At 39.9% G+C, this 17,379-nt stretch overlaps 2 protein-coding genes across 2 annotated transcripts; one reads left to right on the top strand and one right to left on the bottom strand.

Annotated features, from left to right (window-relative positions):
* Window positions 1-66: 66 nt before the first annotated feature.
* Window positions 67-14,022, top strand: LOC123756449 (E3 ubiquitin-protein ligase CCNB1IP1-like). Its single transcript, XM_069331271.1, has 9 exons — window positions 67-3,472; window positions 5,659-5,864; window positions 7,330-7,422; window positions 8,454-8,528; window positions 8,726-8,861; window positions 10,164-10,195; window positions 10,561-10,767; window positions 10,859-11,120; window positions 12,492-14,022. The coding sequence occupies exons 2-9, from the start codon at window positions 5,745-5,747 to the stop codon at window positions 12,578-12,580; spliced, it is 1,014 nt and encodes a 337-aa protein (XP_069187372.1). The 5' UTR covers window positions 67-3,472; window positions 5,659-5,744; the 3' UTR covers window positions 12,581-14,022.
* LOC138368363 (leucine-rich repeat and coiled-coil domain-containing protein PF3D7_0703800-like) lies at window positions 12,656-13,003 on the bottom strand. The gene has a single exon (XM_069330892.1). The coding sequence runs from the start codon at window positions 13,001-13,003 to the stop codon at window positions 12,656-12,658; it is 348 nt and encodes a 115-aa protein (XP_069186993.1).
* Window positions 14,023-17,379: the final 3,357 nt, after the last annotated feature.

Genomic DNA, 17,379 nt, shown 5'->3' with positions numbered 1-17,379 from the left:
ATTCCTGTACTATACTGGTAAACAAAATTCCACTGAATCTTAAATTTGTTTATAATTAATATTTCTACAGGAGGAATATGACAAGTTGAAACCTCCAAGATGATAATGGAAGAGATAGCTGCAGTGCTAAGGGATAAGCTTCTAATACAGTACATGTGCTTGATTTTAACCATAAGGAAGTAGGTTGAGTAATGAAGGACGATTTCCCAGGGGATGGGGGCAATGATTCTTGGAAAGCAAAACTGGTGGATGCAACACACAAACACTAACCAAAGCAACTTGTCACAAAGCCAATAAGGAGAAAGAGGAGAGGACCCAACCAACAACATTAGACCAAATGTTTACTCAAAATGAAGCCAAATGGAAAATGAGATGTACATTGAGTTGGGAAACACTGCAATTTGAAGTTTTTCAGTTAGGTAAAAGCTAAACCTCACTCCTCTGGAGTCATATGATCACTGCACCAGATTTTAAATAATGTAATTGTGCCACTGAAAATAAAGGTGAACTTTGAGTCTGAACTACTATATTAGGCTTTAGTTTACAAAATGTAATGGTTTAAATGAATAACTGACTAGTGATTAGAAAAGCACATAAAATAAATATGAAGGTATATTAATTACCAGGATATATATATATGAAGGTGGTCACTGGTGAGCAAGGTAGGTTCTGTAGTGGGATATGTTGTGTAAAAAGGATATCTATATTGAGGAATAATGAAGAAGGTATTATAATTAATAATAATAATTAATTTGGTTGGGGGAAGGGAAGGGAACTATCAGGGAAAGCGCCAAGCCATTACGGCTATATAGCACTTGGAAGGAATAAGGATATGGGATGGGATGGGGGAAAGGAATGGTGCCCAACCACTTGGACGGTCGGGGATTGAACGCCGACTTGTGAGGTCCCATCCCCCAAAAGTCGAATTGCTGGCCCCGCCCAGGATGCAACCCCACAACAAGCTGACTAACTCCTGAGTACCTACTTACTGCTAGGTGAAAGGAAAGGTGCCCAACCATTTCTGTCTCGCCCGGGATTCAAACTCAGAACTCTCGATTGTGTGTTGAGAACAGACCATACTCTACTACCAGGACCCTCCTAATATTTGAGAAAGACTAAGGTGTACATGCTCTTTATGTATTTATGAAGTTTAAGAAAGTATATAACAAGGTGAATAGATAAGTACTGAACAAGGTTGTGTAATTTTCCCTTAGCTTTTAACCAACCACTTGGGCTAGGTGGTAGACCAACGGTCTCGCTTCATGCAGGTCGGCATTCAATTCCTAACCGTCCAAGTGGTTAGGCTCCATTCCCTTCCCCCCGTCTTATCCCAAATCCTTATCCTGACCCCTTCCAAGTGCTATAGTGTCGATTTCCCATGATAATTCCCCATTCCTGTCCCGTAGCTAGTTTTATATAGAGTATACTAGATGGGGTAACCAGCAGTGCCCGGGTTAACCCCGAGAGATTACACCATTCAAGTGTTCCGATAAATTATAAATTCTAAGAGACTGCTAGCCACCTGTAATCTCCGCCAATTTCACTGGTGGAAGGAAGGGGGCAACCCCAAGCTGCTCATTCCAACCCATCAACATTTGCCCTGCAAAGTTAAATGAGACTAGCCTCCATTGAGGGCAACTTTGAACAGACAAACATTCTCTATTATAGATAAGGATATGCAGGATGGGGGTTATCAGTGAGGCTAAGGTAAGAATACTGAAGATATTTGTGATCTTGGTGTATGATACGCAAAAAAAGTGCAATATATCAAATATGATGGATGTAAATGATGCAATTTTTTTAACAAATAAAGAGAGAGAGATTAATTGAAAACAAAAGGTTGTGTATGTGAGACAACTGGTAATGGTAAATGTTGCCAGAAGTAAAGTAATGGTGGTGGAGAGAGAAGGAGACGTGATAAATAAGACTAAATGGAGGTGAGACAAAGTGCAAGGTTGATCAATGTCATTTACTAAAAGGAATTTGGGACGTAATGCTTGCACAGTGAAAGCTCTTTAGAAATAACCTGTAATAACCAAGAGTCTGTCAGCTCTTGGGAGAAAGTCCTGATTTTTGGTATGACTAGAAATGCTTCTGACATTTATTGAGACAATAAAATACATCTCAAAGGGATAGAGTAGCTTAGGCTATTTCTAAGAAAATTTAATGTATATTGTTACATCAATTTCATTGGGTTCTCTTAATAATAATAACTTATTCACAAGAAGGTACAATGGGTTGATGAGATTACATAAGACTTGTATTTTGTACATTCTTGCAAAGCCACTAACACGTATGATGGCCCTTAATCTAACGTAAGATGGGGGCAGTGTAGATTGTAGCAAGATAATAATAAATTATACATTGTAGCATGGTTTTATATCAACAAATAACTACAGTATATATATATTGACAGGTGATTACACTGGTAAATATATGTTTTAAGTACTCAGGATACTCTTGAACCCACACGCAGTCTCCAAGTTAAGCAACTTATATATGTGGAGAGCTAATGTCACAACTGATATCCTGCACACCGCCCCCCATCCAGTGGGCAGCAGTTACAATAGGTTACAATCACCCACATTTACTCCCTACAGTTATCAAACCTCAGAGATATTATTTTAGGTTGGTATCCCTGGAGTATTGAGAGCGGGCGGCGGGAGCTGCTCAACATAAACATTACGCTTCATCCTTGATGTTTCAACACCTACTCTGTTTGGCGGCCGCCGGAACACTTGACATGATTTGACCCACTGGGTTCCGATATTGCTGTTTGGCATTCCTCATCAATAACAGTGTTACGCCGCCTGGCGCACTTATCGCCAGCATGTATTCACAGGGAAGTTGTGACAGACATGCGAGTTGACAGACTTTCCCGTTGTCCGGCTGGTGCTCCGGACAGGCACAGTCCGGCGCCTGCTTGGCCGAGAGGTGCCGGATCTTGGTAGGCTCCTGGAGTGCCCTCTGGGCGTCTGGCACCTGCTCTACCAGAGGCCGCTTGAAGACGTTTTTGCCTAACTGCTCGAGTGGGGCCATTTGCGTGTGTGGGGTTTGGCTGTGATTTTCTTCAACTACCCAGTGTTCACAGGACGTTTTAACACCATATCGTTGAGTCGCTTGTTATCGGTAGTCTTCCTGTTGGGTTTATGTACATTAGGAGGGCCCAGCTCTATCTTTTCCGGGTGCTTACCAAACACCTGCCTAACAATGTTTATCTGCTGCAAGACTAAATAGTTTTCCGCTGACAGACGACGAATATAACCACAAAAGGCTTTGCATTTTACCCTCCAAGGAATATCTAGGCACATCCGGCTCGGTATTGGCCTCTAAGTACACCTTGTCATCAAGTGTCCCAGCACCTCAAGAATATTATATGATAATTATCTTCAGATCGGAAGTTCAGATTAAAACCACCAACGAATCTCGATAAACTGAAGCAAATTGTCATCAATTTCACTGCAATCATTTAGTAAGTGTTCGGAAGTTAATTACAGATGTTTCGAATATGGCTCTAGTATTTACTTATAAGGTTTACTTTATATGTAGTGAGATATACACAAGATAAAACAAAACAGGAGATAGGTTTATAATATACAGTTTTATATGTGTCTTAGAGTTAAGAACAGTTTAGCGAGACCAGATAAAGTAGGTCCATCTTGACTAGGTCAGGTCTATTTGTACACTTCTTATAATTAATAGTTAAGATTGTTTGAGTCTCCTCCAACGAGTACATCAATACTTAGCATTGTTGAATATTTACAAAGTAAGCACTTGCGCATAGTTACTTTGAGACTATAGGAAGGCCCTATACTCCAGTGGGCATAATGTCCAAGAGTAGCGTTAATTCAACGAATCAACGGTGAATTAACATTATTCCTGTATGTGTCTACTGGGACGTGGTTAGTTTAGTTCATTTATTATGCATCCCATACTCATATCCTGACGTTGATGGTATGTGGCTTCCTGATAATCCCACATCTTGCACAGGCTGAAATATGAAAATCAGAATTCACTATATATAAGCTACGAATGATAAACTTCCTAACATGATCAACACCTCGATGAGTGACTTTTGTTCACTATTTTATCAAATGACTCTAGAACCCCTATAGTTATATTTGCCAGCATACAAAATTGTCACATTTTATACAAACATCAAAAACAAATTGTCAACATTTCTTGTACTGTATCTTGAACTTACCGTCATAATATTTATATAATAAGAAGGTTTACTTATGTACTTATACAAATTTAAGACTATCGCTATATAAATAAATTAATAAAACATTCGTCTATATGCAGTATTCGGAACAGGGTAGACAATACATTTCCGTCCTCTTTCAAATGTCTAATGTTACATATAAACACAAAACCATAACGTTTAATTAAAGTAATAAATCTGAGGAACACCTTTATCCGAAATCACTAAAGCAAGAACAATGCAGCTCAACCACAAATAAATCCTTTGACTTGATCCTCTGCGTGGATAGAGGGTGAGGCTAATAATTACGGTTTTGAGAAATGACAATCACCTAACTTCGTTTTTCTAGAAAACCTTTTAACAATACTGGCTAGAGAAACTTTGTCATCAATATGGGTTTACTGTAATTCCGTGTTTATCAATGTAATTTTAGATATATATCTACCCCTCATAAAATAAATAGCTAGCACAAAAACTGCCGAAACTTGATTTTTATTAATGAAAATATGCATTAGTCTTTCTACTTACAAAATAGCATATATGGTGGTGCACAGGCCCTATGTCAATAACAGAGATATTTAGTAGTGAGGGGCCAGTAGTGACTGTCTTTGTCCTCACACTTGGCATTTCATGTAATGTAGATATCCTCATTCAAGCTGAAATGTTAAATACTTGGCGCCTAGTTTGCATTCCATCTGTAGCAATTACCTGAATTTACCCGTGAGGCTACATCTCTGTATTGGTCTCGACGGGGACAGGAAATCGGCTGCTTGTCAATGATGCCCCCCCCCCCTGATTATTCCTGAGGATTTTTTCCTACATTTACGGCTTCGGCGGATAGGCGATTCCATGGGTTTATAATTTAATTGGGTTTGTCGGGATTCTCGGCTTGTGTCGAGGTCCCCCCCAAAGTCGAACTACTGAACCTCCCCAGGAATGTAAACATTGACAGTTGCCTAACTCCCTGTTTATGGCGAGATGAAGAGAAGCATTAGGTGAAAGGAAATGTGCCCAAGCATTTCTGTCCCTCCCGGGAATCGGACTCGGGATCACCGATTGGGAGTCAAGAACGAAACCAACAGAGACTTTATGGGTGAAAAAAGAATCTCCTGTACCTAGTCTACTAATTTAATTTTGTTGTTCGCTAAAAAATTTTTTTTGACACTTTTCATTGTGATAGATACCTGATCTACTTGTTCTGATTTGCGCATTTATGTTCTCATCAGATTCATTTAAGCTATTTTCAGATGTCAGTTTTTTACTTCTGTAAGTTTGATAGCCCAAAGTAATACTCGTAATTTACCTTGATTACTGAAATGTTAGAATAACTATCAGCTTAATCATGTTCTGTAATATCTACATGAGAGGGAATCCACATCAGTTGTTTATAATCACTTTAGCCTAACAGGCTTCCTATCTGAAAATGGTATACCAGCCTCCATACTCTCTCTCAGGTATCAGCTGCGCAAGACTAACGCAGCAACGGTACTGAGATTAAGTGCCATTGGTACTACACACTGGTATAGGAGAAAGGTGCACAATGAACTGCCAGCAGCTGCTGTGTAACTCCAGTTGTTGTCGCAGGCCGCTGGAGCACCTGGCCTGGGTCACCCTCTGCTCCCACATCTTCTGCGACACCCACGGAACACCTCTCGCTCAGGTCAGTCCTCACGCTTCTCTTGCTGCAGTTTTAGTTTAGTTCATTTATTATGCACCCCATACCCATCTTGTGGGCGGTAGTGGAAAGGGTTACAGAGGCACATAATGGGCTCAGAGACTGAACCCACAGTGAAGTGGTTTCTTGACATTCGCCGCAAATATTTCTACCAGGCAAGTATTTCGTTGTAGTTTCGTTGTCAAATATTACAACGAGTGATAGGACAGTTCTGCTTTGAGAGAGGGAAAGAGAGATCAATTAAGGTGTAAGATGATTTTCGCAGCGCATTTATGAAATCAGGTCACGAGTAACTCACAAACACTGTTGGGAGAGAGGAAAACTTGAGAAAGGATGATGAGAGAGGGAAGAATGAAGAAGCGGGTAAGGAAGTGGGAAGAATGGATAAAGGGATAAGGAAGAGGGAAGAATGAAGAAACGGGTAAGAAAGAGGAAAGAATGAAGAAACGGGTAAGGAAGAGGGAAGAGAAGAATAAAATAGAGGTGGGGAGAAAAGAAGGGAAAAAGCAAGACTAGACGGGAGTGGCAAGAAAAATGGGGAATTTACCTGGGGAAGAACTAGAGGTAAAGGAACATACATTGAAAATGAGTTACAAACATAATGTTGAACTAATAGATAGAATTAGTACATACAATGCCTGAAACCACTAATACGCAAGCGTTTTGGGCATGGTGTGGTAAAAAATTAGACTAAAACTTAATCCTAATTGAGATCAAAAGCATAAATTGAATTTAACAAAAAGGCAAAAAAGACAGAGTGATGATAATTACATGATGGAGTAAACAGCAAAGAATGTAACAGAACAACAGAAGGAATTTTAACTAAATAAACAGAAGATTACAACTTTCTTTAAGATTATACATGGCAGATATCAGCAGTTAAACAAGTTGGTCAATAATCAATAATGTTTGGAAATAGCAAGACATAGGTTGACATTTAGGAGGTAAGGTATGTTACATGGAGTTTATTAGGTAGTACTTTATTGTTCTCTTAAGTTGGTTGAGAGAGGTACAGCCTTTGACATGATTGGGAAGGTCATTCCACATTCTGGGTCACTTGATTTGCAGAACATTTCTAATTTGGTCAAGTCGCACTCTTGAAATATCAAAGAGGTATTTGTTTCTAGTTTGGTGCCCATGGGTTCTATTACAACATTCTAGGAAGCGTATAAGGCCAGGATTGGCATTACAGTTCAGAGTTATATATATATATATATATATATATATATATATATATATATATATATATATATATATATATATATATATATATATATATATAATATAATATATTTGCATATTCACTAATCTAGTCAATATTATTATTATATTTGCTTATTATTTTCCGGACTTCAACGCTTCGCTGATCATTTATAAGTGAGCACATGTATGTGTTCACGCCATCCTTAAAAGATCTTGTGGAATGAGCTGCTCTTTATATTCCTTACAGATCCCAACCGTGTGTTCAGCATGTGGGGCCAAACTCGTGGATAAAACTGATGTTCATAGGGTGAACTTGGATCCTTCTGAACAGTTCAAAAGTGTAAGTTATTGCGAAGACAAAACAAAGTACGAGTGGTGTATGTAGAATGTTGTTGTTGTTGTTATAGATTCAGCTACTGGGAACAAAAAGTTCCAAGTAGCATAGGCTATGGAGAGCCCGTTGTGGACTTGCCTGGCACAGGAGCGGAGCTGTAACTTTTGATGTAGAATGATGTCATATTGGTATATGTATTTGCAGTGTCTGTTTTTTTAATTTACTGTAAACATATGTATTTAAGAACTTTCTTAGAACTCATATTTATTTTAATTGAAATAGTAACCCGACTATTTATAAAACAAAATTAGTGGGAATTTAACATTTTTTATATTGTTTTACAAAACTTCTTTATATACTCTCGTGTTCTTGAGGATATCCTCATAATGCACCCAAAATTTGCCAGTGCAGGCTACTGAACATATGGCCCTGTATGACTAACCATCCTGCGAGATGGGGACCTTCAGTATCACTACTGCCTTACTCACTCTTGTGTTGATGATATCCTCATAATGCACCCAGAGTCTGCCAGTGGAGACTACTGATCACATGCTTCTGTATGACTAACCATCCTGCGAGATGGGGACTTTTAGTACCATTACTGCCTTATTTACTCTTGTGTTGATGATGATATCCTCATAATGCACCCAGAGTCTGTCAGTGGAGACTACTGATCACATGCCTCTGTATGACTAACCATCCTGCGAGATGGAGATTTTTAGCATCACGGAGCTAGTTTTTTGACACGCTGTACTCCCCTTCATATAGTCTAGAGCAGCTGCACAAATGCACATGTACCTAAATGTGTTAATAAACACAAAATCAGCCTTCAATGCTGTTGATACGTTTAAATCTAGTGGCAATCGAATACCACTAGCACACCTGGCCTAGAACTAGCAATGCTTAGGTTGGCCTGTTTATGAATGAGTTTAGTTGGATATAAATAGGAGCTGCCTTGCATAATTCAACAGTCCTATAGTGTCCTCTATCCTTATGTTCTTAGGAGTTTTAGTCATGGTGGATGTTTCCTGCTTCAGATGATATTGGCTGGCCTGAGACCTGCCACTGTCATGGAAGTGTGTCATCGTGCTCTCGCCTTCTGGACCTACCAGGTTAGTTATTCTTCAAACTTACCCTTACATTAAGTCAATCTTGAAATCTCACTTCGAGTAAATTCATAACCACAACGTTCATCATGTAGAGAAGTTTGGTTTTCTTCCAATTTTAACAGAGGTAACATTTAGTATGAGACGGGGGAGAGTAAGCACATAACGGTCAGTAGTGTTGAATGTTGTGGGGAATTTTGCAGATGAAACAGGAGCAGACCTACCAGAGGCAGGTCACCAGGAGGCTGAGGGAGAGGCTGTACCAGGTGCAGGCATACTACGAGCAGCAGCTGCGCACCCGGGATGACCAGCTGCTCTGTGTTAGGCGACAGCTTCAGGGTAAGTGAAGGTGCGCGCACGCACACACACACACACACACACACACACACACACACACACACACACACAGGGGTATAGCGGGGGTCTGGTAGCTAAGTGGACAGCGCGGATGACTCGTAGTTCTGTTGCCCGGGTTCAATTCCCGGACCAGGAATGCCCCTGTTACCTAGCAGTAAGTAGGTACCTGGGAGTTAGACAGCTGTTACGGAGCTGCTTCCTGTGTACACACACACACACACACACACGGAGATGGGGGCTGTGACTGAGTGGACAGCACTTGGGGCTCGTAATCCTAGGGTCTGGGTTCAATCCCGGCGATGGCGGGAAATAAATGGGCAGAATTTCTTTCACCCTTTCACATAATGGGCTCAGGGACTGAACCCAAAAATTCATTTAGCTAAGGAACTTAGTCGTAATGAGCTAGTTACAAAATTTGATGTATATTGTAACATCAACAATGGGTTCGAGACTGACCACAAATACAGTTAAACCTTCTCAATTAAACCACTGACATGTATGGAGAGCTAGTGTCATATCTTGAGGTTATCGTGAGATGATTTCGGGGCTTTAGTGTCCCCGCGGCCCGGTCCTCGACCAGGCCTCCACCCCCAGGAAGCAGCCCGTGACAGCTGACTAACACCCTGGTACCTATTTTACTGCTAGGTAACAGTGGCATAGGTTGACAGAAACTCTGCTCATTGTTTCTCCCCGGCGCCCGGGATCGAACCCGGGACCACAGGATCACAAGTCCAGTGTGCTGTCCGCTCGGCCGACCGGCTCCCGTCGGTCGGGAGCCGACATAATTGATATGTTTATCACATAATTTATATGTTAATCCCGCACACCGCCCTCAGTCCAGTGGGCAGCTGCGGAAAGGTTACAATGACCCACACTTACTACCTACAGTTAACAAACTGGGGGATATTTGTCTAAAATTTCTGGTAGTAGATAATTTTGTATAAAATATTTACATATTTCTTGAACATCTGTTACTGAATAATCTCTGAATTCACGTATCTTTTCGCACTGTATCACATAGTGACGGAGGGTGTTTCAATGCAATAAGGCAAATAGTTCGGTCGGAAGGGTAGAGGCCCAATTGTTTATACGGACTCCCCACTCAAAATATAAGCCATCGGCCATTGTCAGGACAACTGCACTTCCAGCCGCACCCGTGGGCCGGTGAAGGGAACCATCACTACATATGGCTTGAGAGAGAATATGTGGACAGTGTTATAGCTCTTAACGTGGAACAAACAAAATCACAATATTTTTATGCCTATTGTATCCTTGTCGTTGCAGAGGTGCACAAGGAGCAAGACAAGTGCAACAAGGTAAGAGAAACCCTCAAAGAACGGCTTACAGATAAAAGTTTACAATACACAAAGATGCAAGTAAGTATAAGCTCAACAGTGGCATCACATAGTATTATCGTGCTCCATGTCAAATTCAAATGTCCAGTTCTTTAATTACTTATTTTCAAAATTTATATATACTTGTGTGTCTATTTCTGTATATTTACTAAATGCAACTATCTTGGAACAGTGACATAATCTACATAAAAATTCACGCTGTTACTTCCGTATGGCAAAACCTAGAATACATTATTAATGACAAGACATCAAGAAATAATATTATTCAAATTAACAAGGTGCTAACAAACTAAAACATCTTAAGAATTGGGATATATGACAAGCAGGAGCTGTATGACGACCTGGTGAAGAGAGGAGGGAGGTGGTCGCCGCTGCCTGGAACCCGCGCTGACACCACCTCCAGCCATGTGCTGGGCTCCTCTCACCCAGCTTCGCACTCTTATCACCAGCCTCAGTCCCAGCTGGCTCTCACTTCTGGGCATGATGGCCCATCTCCCCACCTCTGCAGCCTCCAGAATCCTCGCCTGCGTCAGGTAGGTTTATCGTAAACATAGATAATAACAGTAATTGTGAATAAATACAAAATATAATAATTTAATTAATAATCACCATTATTCTGGTCAGCGGTACCAAGAGGAGGAGGAGGAGAGAGCGTCCACAAGCACTGCATCGCGACCCCAGGCACCTACATCCCCTCGGCATCCACATCACCGACAGCAGGAGCACCAAGTAACCCAGGAGGTCTCCGGAATACACGGTAATAGTGCGTCAAGGGTACACCAGGAACCCGCACTCTCTAACAGAAGAGTAGGACCGTATCAGCTCCGGTCTAGACGAAGTCCTTTGAAGAGTATCCAGCCACAACTGTCAAGGAACACGAGTGAAGGTCAGTCAGTAGTCTGAGTGGTTCTGTAGTGGACTGACAGATTATAACTAATTAATGTTATCTTCATATGAAAGGTAAGGTGGGAGAATGTCATCATAGTGTGTGTTACAAGGTTAGTTTAGTTCATTTATTATGCACCCCATACCCATCTTGTGGGCAGTAGTGGAAAGGGTTACAGAGGCACATAATGGGCTAAGGGACTGAACCCTACAATTCGTTTAGCTAAGTAAGTTACAATCTTGATGAGCTAGTTACAAAATTCAGTATAAGTCGTCACATCAACAATGGGTTCGAGATCGATCACAAGTACAGTTTCTAAATTAAGCAACTGACATATGTGGAGAGCTAGTGTCACAATTGATATGTTTGTCCTGCACACCGCCTCCCATCCAGTGGGCAGCGGTGGATAGGTTACAATCACTTAGTTACTACCTACAGTTAGCAAACGGGATATTTGGCTAAAATTTATGGTAGCAGATCATTTTGAATGAAATATTTACACATCATTGGAACATTGGTAATAGAATTGTCTGTGAATTCACGTATCTTTTCGCACTCCATCACATAGTGACGGAGAGTGTGCTAATAATTTTGTTGACACAGTTTACATTTGGTCAGGTCTACATCGGTAGATAATGAGAATTCCCAGAGATACTTGTAACCGAGTCTAAGCTGAGTAGAAGTAAGATCTAGAAGTCTGCTGATTTTATTGGATGAACCATAGATGTGTGGCTCCTCTTGCATGATAGTATGATGATAGATGGAATTACTAGTGTCGATTTCACTTTGCCTCAGATCTACAAGATCTTGTTGAAGTTCTCGGTGTACTGCTGCTCTCAGACTGCTCATTGACAATCCAAGGTTACACGTTACAAGGTTTACGTATTTCTCCATGTTAATGCGCCTTGCGCAAGCACCTTAATTGCCTTCGCTTATTGTCAGTACACGCATGCAGCCGCCAGTATCTTATTCTTATGGTGTCATGTTACTCAGTTACTCTTCGCTGTGCTCCTCCAGAGTGCTCGGGCCAAGTGTCTACCTTATGTTGGTAGTCTAGGATGTCTGTTGAATACACTGCCTGGCCCATGCCACTCACAGGATGAGTAATGTGTGTACAATAAAGTAGCCACCTCCGGCGGCAACATTCAAATCTTCCGTTGGGAGCCGACGACTTGGGACCACTGCACCATAGGGCCCTGTGACCGTGTTTATTGATCAACTGATCTTGTGCACTGAGCAGTAAACCTACTCATACCTTGAAAACTGATCACTTGACCTGTTTTGACTGTTTAGTGATTATGTTACCTAACCTGTCCTTATTGCTTGATCAATTGACCCTAGATGACCTCCTTTGTTTCCCCCTTGTTCCAGAATTCAGCTTCAATCCCGCTATATTTTCTTGTCGAGGTCATGCCGAAAATGAGGACCAAAATGGAACCGATCACCCTGCTCCAGTCTAAGATTCACCACTGAACAGTCATGATCGAGGTCGTCGTAATCAGCATCACCAGCCAGTTAGCTTCATCCCCAGCCAGTCACTTATCATCACTACTTGCATGGTTGCTGCTATCACCAGTTACAAGGTTATTGCTATCATCAGTTACAAGGTTACTGCTGTCACCAGTTACAAGGTTATTGCTATCACCAGTTACAAAGTTACTGCTGTCACCAGTTACAAGGTTACTGCTGTCACCAGTTACAAGGTTATTGCTATCACCAGTTACAAGGTTACTGCTGTCAACAGTTACATGGTTACTGCTGTCACCAGTTACAAAGTTACTGCTGTCACCAGTTACAAGGTTACTGCTGCCACCAGTTACAAGGTTACCCTTAGCTCGAGTCACCCGATAAAGCTTATCGTGAACTAAGGACGGTATTGCCATCAGTCATGAAGCAACCCGGTCTCAGACCAAGTCCATTCCATCCAGCGGTCGACTCCAAAGACGCATTCATAAATTTTAACATGCTGTTCATTCAAAACAGGAATTTTCTCAAATATAAATTTATATTATTTTATATTACCATATTGTACATATTTAGGAATTGGTTAGATTAGGTGTTTAGTTTCTGTTGGCGATTATTTGTATGTGTAGTACGTGGGTGAAGCATTTACAGCGTTGTGGTTCGAACAAAAGTCGTCAGCGAAGCACTTGTTCCGGAAGTGTTCGAACGTTATCAGTTGTGAGTCGTGTGTAAACCGTTTTTCATTCATAAACAGGGGGTTTGGCCGGTGCATGGAATGGTCTTGGGATCTTTGTTTAGAGGACGGGCTGCAAGAAGACAATTGATCTATCAGTCCTGCTGTCCGACCCTTGTAAATGATCTCCTTGAGCAATTGTAATCCTTGTAATCTTTGTAATTCTTGTAATGCTGATATTGTTTCACAATTCTTTAAAAAATCCTTTCAATCTAAAATCCTTTCACGATTGAGTCTCTTGCACAATTAATACTCTTACACATTTGATACTCTTTCACTATTGAGTTCCTTGCACAAATGAGGTCATTTGTATTTACCGCTGTGATTCTTGTGAAATTGAGATCCTGGTACTTGTGCCATTGAGATCCTTGTACATTCTTATACAATTGATATCCCTGTGCACAATTGAGATCCTTGTACATTGTTGTACAGTTGAGATCTTTGTACATTCTTGCACAATTGAGATCCTTGTACAATTGTGATTATTTAGGAATTATTCATGTTTATGTCTTTTGTTAGGTTCGATATATGTTATAAAAAGTGTAAATACCTAATAGCTTTCCTCCGGAAAAATAAAAATATACAACAATACATAACAACATAACAATGTATTATAATCCTCTATTAATATTATCCTATGTTAACTCTAGTAATAGGCTAGTTAAATAATATTTACAGTTCTTTTCCAATCACGCGTCCCTGAGCCCATTATGTGCCTCTCTAACCCTTTCCACTATGGCCCACAGGATGGGTATGGGGTGCATAATAAATGAACTAAATTAACGTGGCACAGTGCCACTCTCCCTTAACTTCTGGCAAAATCTCCACAACTACCACATTCCTTTTTCTCCATTACATTTAATATTTTTTTTTTTAATAAACCTCCTTTACCACAGTAGTCTTCGTCATAAACTTACAATCGATGGACCCGGGTTCAATCCCAAGTGTTAAGTTCCGGGAAGAAGGAACTTAACACTAGTCTAAGAAATAGCCTAAGCTACTCTATTCCTTTGAGATGTATTTTTTTTCTTGTCTCAATAAACTTACTTGAACTTGAACTTGAAGGAAACACATGTCGGGTCAGCATGGCTTTATTGTGAACACAAACACTTTCACCTGGGTGTCAGGAAAGCTGAGTGGACAGCGCTTCGGATTCGTAGTCCTGAGGTTCCGGGTTCAATCCCCGGTGGAGGCGGAAACAAATGGGCAGAGTTTCTTTCACCTTGATGCTCATGTTCACCTAGCAGTAAATAGGTACCTAGGAATTAGCTGCTACAGGCTGCTTCCTGGGGGTATGTAACAAAAAGGAGGCCTGGTCGAGGACCGGGCCGCGGGGACTCTAAGCCCCGAAATCATCTCAAGATAACCTCAAAATTAGATTCCATGTATCTCTTCCATCTCTTATAGAACAAAAGAGCACCTACGTTTATCATTATGAACCTAACCTAGGTAGTATTTAATCCTATACAACTCCTTCACTCTTAACACCAAGGCAAAACAGAATCGGTTGGGCACGTTTCCTTTCCCCACATTTCATCCTCTTTACAGATGTAAAGAGGATAAAATGTGTTATACAAAAAAGTGTTTTAAATTAAAGTTGATGTATCTCTTTAATCAATACATCAACTGATATTATATCTTGCACTTTTCTACCACCAGGAACAAAAGTCATATTTTCTGTTCAGAGAGAAAGACGCAAGCCAGTATGGGGGACTTATTTATTAATATTAGATTAGTAAAACTCTGTTAAGTGTTTTCAGGTTACAAGTTGTGTGTGTCTAAACTAAAGTCTGTGAAAATGTAAATCGTTATTACGAAACGCGTTCGAGCGTCGCGTCAGACTAGAAATAAAAATGAATTTTGGAGAATTGATTTTTCAATTACCATCGACAGTAAAAAGAAACATAAGAAATATGGAGAAAATTCGTGTTAGAATTATTAATCTTACTTTTTCGGTCATATATAACAACATATGTTTACAAGAAATACTGCTACCAAAATATACTAATCATATTAGATTATAAAGACGTAAAGTTCTGCAGTAACACAAAATATGTTTGATGGCCATAAGTGAATGACAATTCTATAACATAGTTGGGCAGATACAGGAAGTACAGTTAGAACAACTTTATAATGGAAATAACCAGAGTAACCTTTATTAAAAGTATGCTTAAAGCCAAGTAACAAGACAAGGCATAATTCTGCAGAACACAAATTTGCTTATTTGCTATAAGTAAAAGTATGCCAAGTGGTATAACACAGTTCAGTAGATACAGACAGTACATTTAAAGTAAAATTATAAGGGAATAAAACGGAACAATTAAGGTATTGCAGGGAGTGACCTCTGACTCCATTATGATGTAATTTAAGAAGGTTTTGGTGGTTGACAGTGTCAAAAGCCTTAAGCAGGTCTACAAATAACTGAACAGGGAACTCATTTTTATCAAGAGCTGCATGTATCAGGTTAATCATACTAATAAGTGCATCGTTAGTGCTATTTTTGGGTCTGAAACCATATTGACAAGAGCTAAGTATATTGAGTTTGGCTAGATAAGAGTAAAGCTGTTTGTAGATTAGTTTTTCAAATATTTTTGAAATGGTTGGCAGAATTGATATAGGTCTGCAGTTGATGACATCAGTGAGATCACCACATTAGTGGACAGGGGTTACTCTCTCTTTTTTTAGAAATCAAAAATCATGCAAAGGAGTCAAATTTCCGATATTTCAGATATTCATCGCCGTTTTCAGTAATTAGCATATTTTCGGTATAAAAGGTCGTAATTTGAAAATGAAAATAGGTGCAGAGAGTCAGAATTCGGCTCAAAAATCACACTCAGGAGTCGAATTTCCGACATTTCAGATGTTTTGAAAACTGCAGGGGAATTTGGGCAAAATATAACCCATCGCCGTTTTCAGTAATTACCATATTTTGGGTATAAAAATTCGTAATTTGAAAATGAAAATAGGTGCAGAGAGTCAGAAATCGGCTTAAAAAATCACCCTCAGGAGTCAAATTTCGGACATTTCAGATATTTTGAAAACTGCAGGGGGGTTTGGGCAAAATACGACCCATCGCTGTTTTCAGTAATTGGCATATTTTCGGTATAAAGGTCGTAATTTGAAAATGAAAATTGGTGCAGATAGTCAGAATTCGGCTCAAAAATCACGCCCAGGAGTCAAATTTCAGACATTTCAGATGTTTTGAAAACTGCAGGGGGGTTTGGGCAAAATATGACCCATCGCCGTTTTCAGTAATTAGCATATTTTCGGTATAAAAGGTCGTAATTTGAAAATGAAAATAGGTGCAGAGAGTCAGAAATCGGCTCAAAAATAACGCTCAGGAGTCAAATTTCCGACATTTTAGATATTTTGAAAACTGCAGGGGGGTATGGGCAAAATATGACCCATCGCCGTTTTCAGTAATTACCATATTTTGGGTATAAAAAGTCGTAATTTGAAAATGAAAATAGGTGCAAAGAGTCAGAATTCGGCTCAAAAATCACGCCCAGGAGTCAAATTTCAGACATATCATATGTTTTGAAAACTGCAGGGGGGTTTGGGCAAAATATGACCCATCGCCGTTTTCAGTAATTAGCATATTTTCGGTAGTAAAGGTCGTAATTTGAAAATGAAAATAGGTGCAGAGAGTCAGAATTCGGCTCAAAAATCACGCTCAGGAGTCAAATTTCCGACATTTCAGATAGTTTGAAAACTGCAGATGGGTTTGTGCAAAATATGACCCATTGCCGTTTTCAGTAATTAGTATATTTTCAGTATAAAAGGTCGTAATTTGAAAATGAAAATAGGTGCAGAGAGTCAGACTTCGGCTCAAAAATCACAATCAGGAGTCAAATTTCTGACATTTCAGATGTTTTGAAAACTGCACGGGGGTTTGGGCAAAATGTATCCCATCGCCGTTTTCAGTAATTGCCAATTTTTGGGTATAAAAAGTCGTAATTTGAAAATGAAAATAGGTGCAAAGAGTCAGAATTCGGCTCAAAAATCACGCCAAGGAGTTAAATTTTATACATTTCAGATGTTTTGAAAACTGCAGGGGGGTTT

The sequence above is a fragment of the Procambarus clarkii genome, chromosome 25, assembly GCF_040958095.1.
Source record: "Procambarus clarkii isolate CNS0578487 chromosome 25, FALCON_Pclarkii_2.0, whole genome shotgun sequence".
Lineage (NCBI taxonomy): Eukaryota > Metazoa > Arthropoda > Malacostraca > Decapoda > Cambaridae > Procambarus > Procambarus clarkii.
The sequence above is the reverse complement of the archived record's forward strand: the minus strand, read 5'-3'. Positions and strand labels throughout refer to the sequence as shown.

Bases quoted from the DNA above. Each gene is read 5' to 3' on its own strand.
- LOC123756449 (XM_069331271.1), top strand. From the start codon at position 5,745: ATGAACTGCCAGCAGCTGCTGTGTAACTCCAGTTGTTGTCGCAGGCCG. The intron at 8,529-8,725 runs GTTAGTTATTCT...GGAATTTTGCAG, and splicing joins TCGCCTTCTGGACCTACCAG to ATGAAACAGGAGCAGACCTA. The intron at 8,862-10,163 runs GTAAGTGAAGGT...TTGTCGTTGCAG, and splicing joins TGTTAGGCGACAGCTTCAGG to AGGTGCACAAGGAGCAAGAC.
- LOC138368363 (XM_069330892.1), bottom strand. From the start codon at position 13,003: ATGGCAATACCGTCCTTAGTTCACGATAAGCTTTATCGGGTGACTCGA.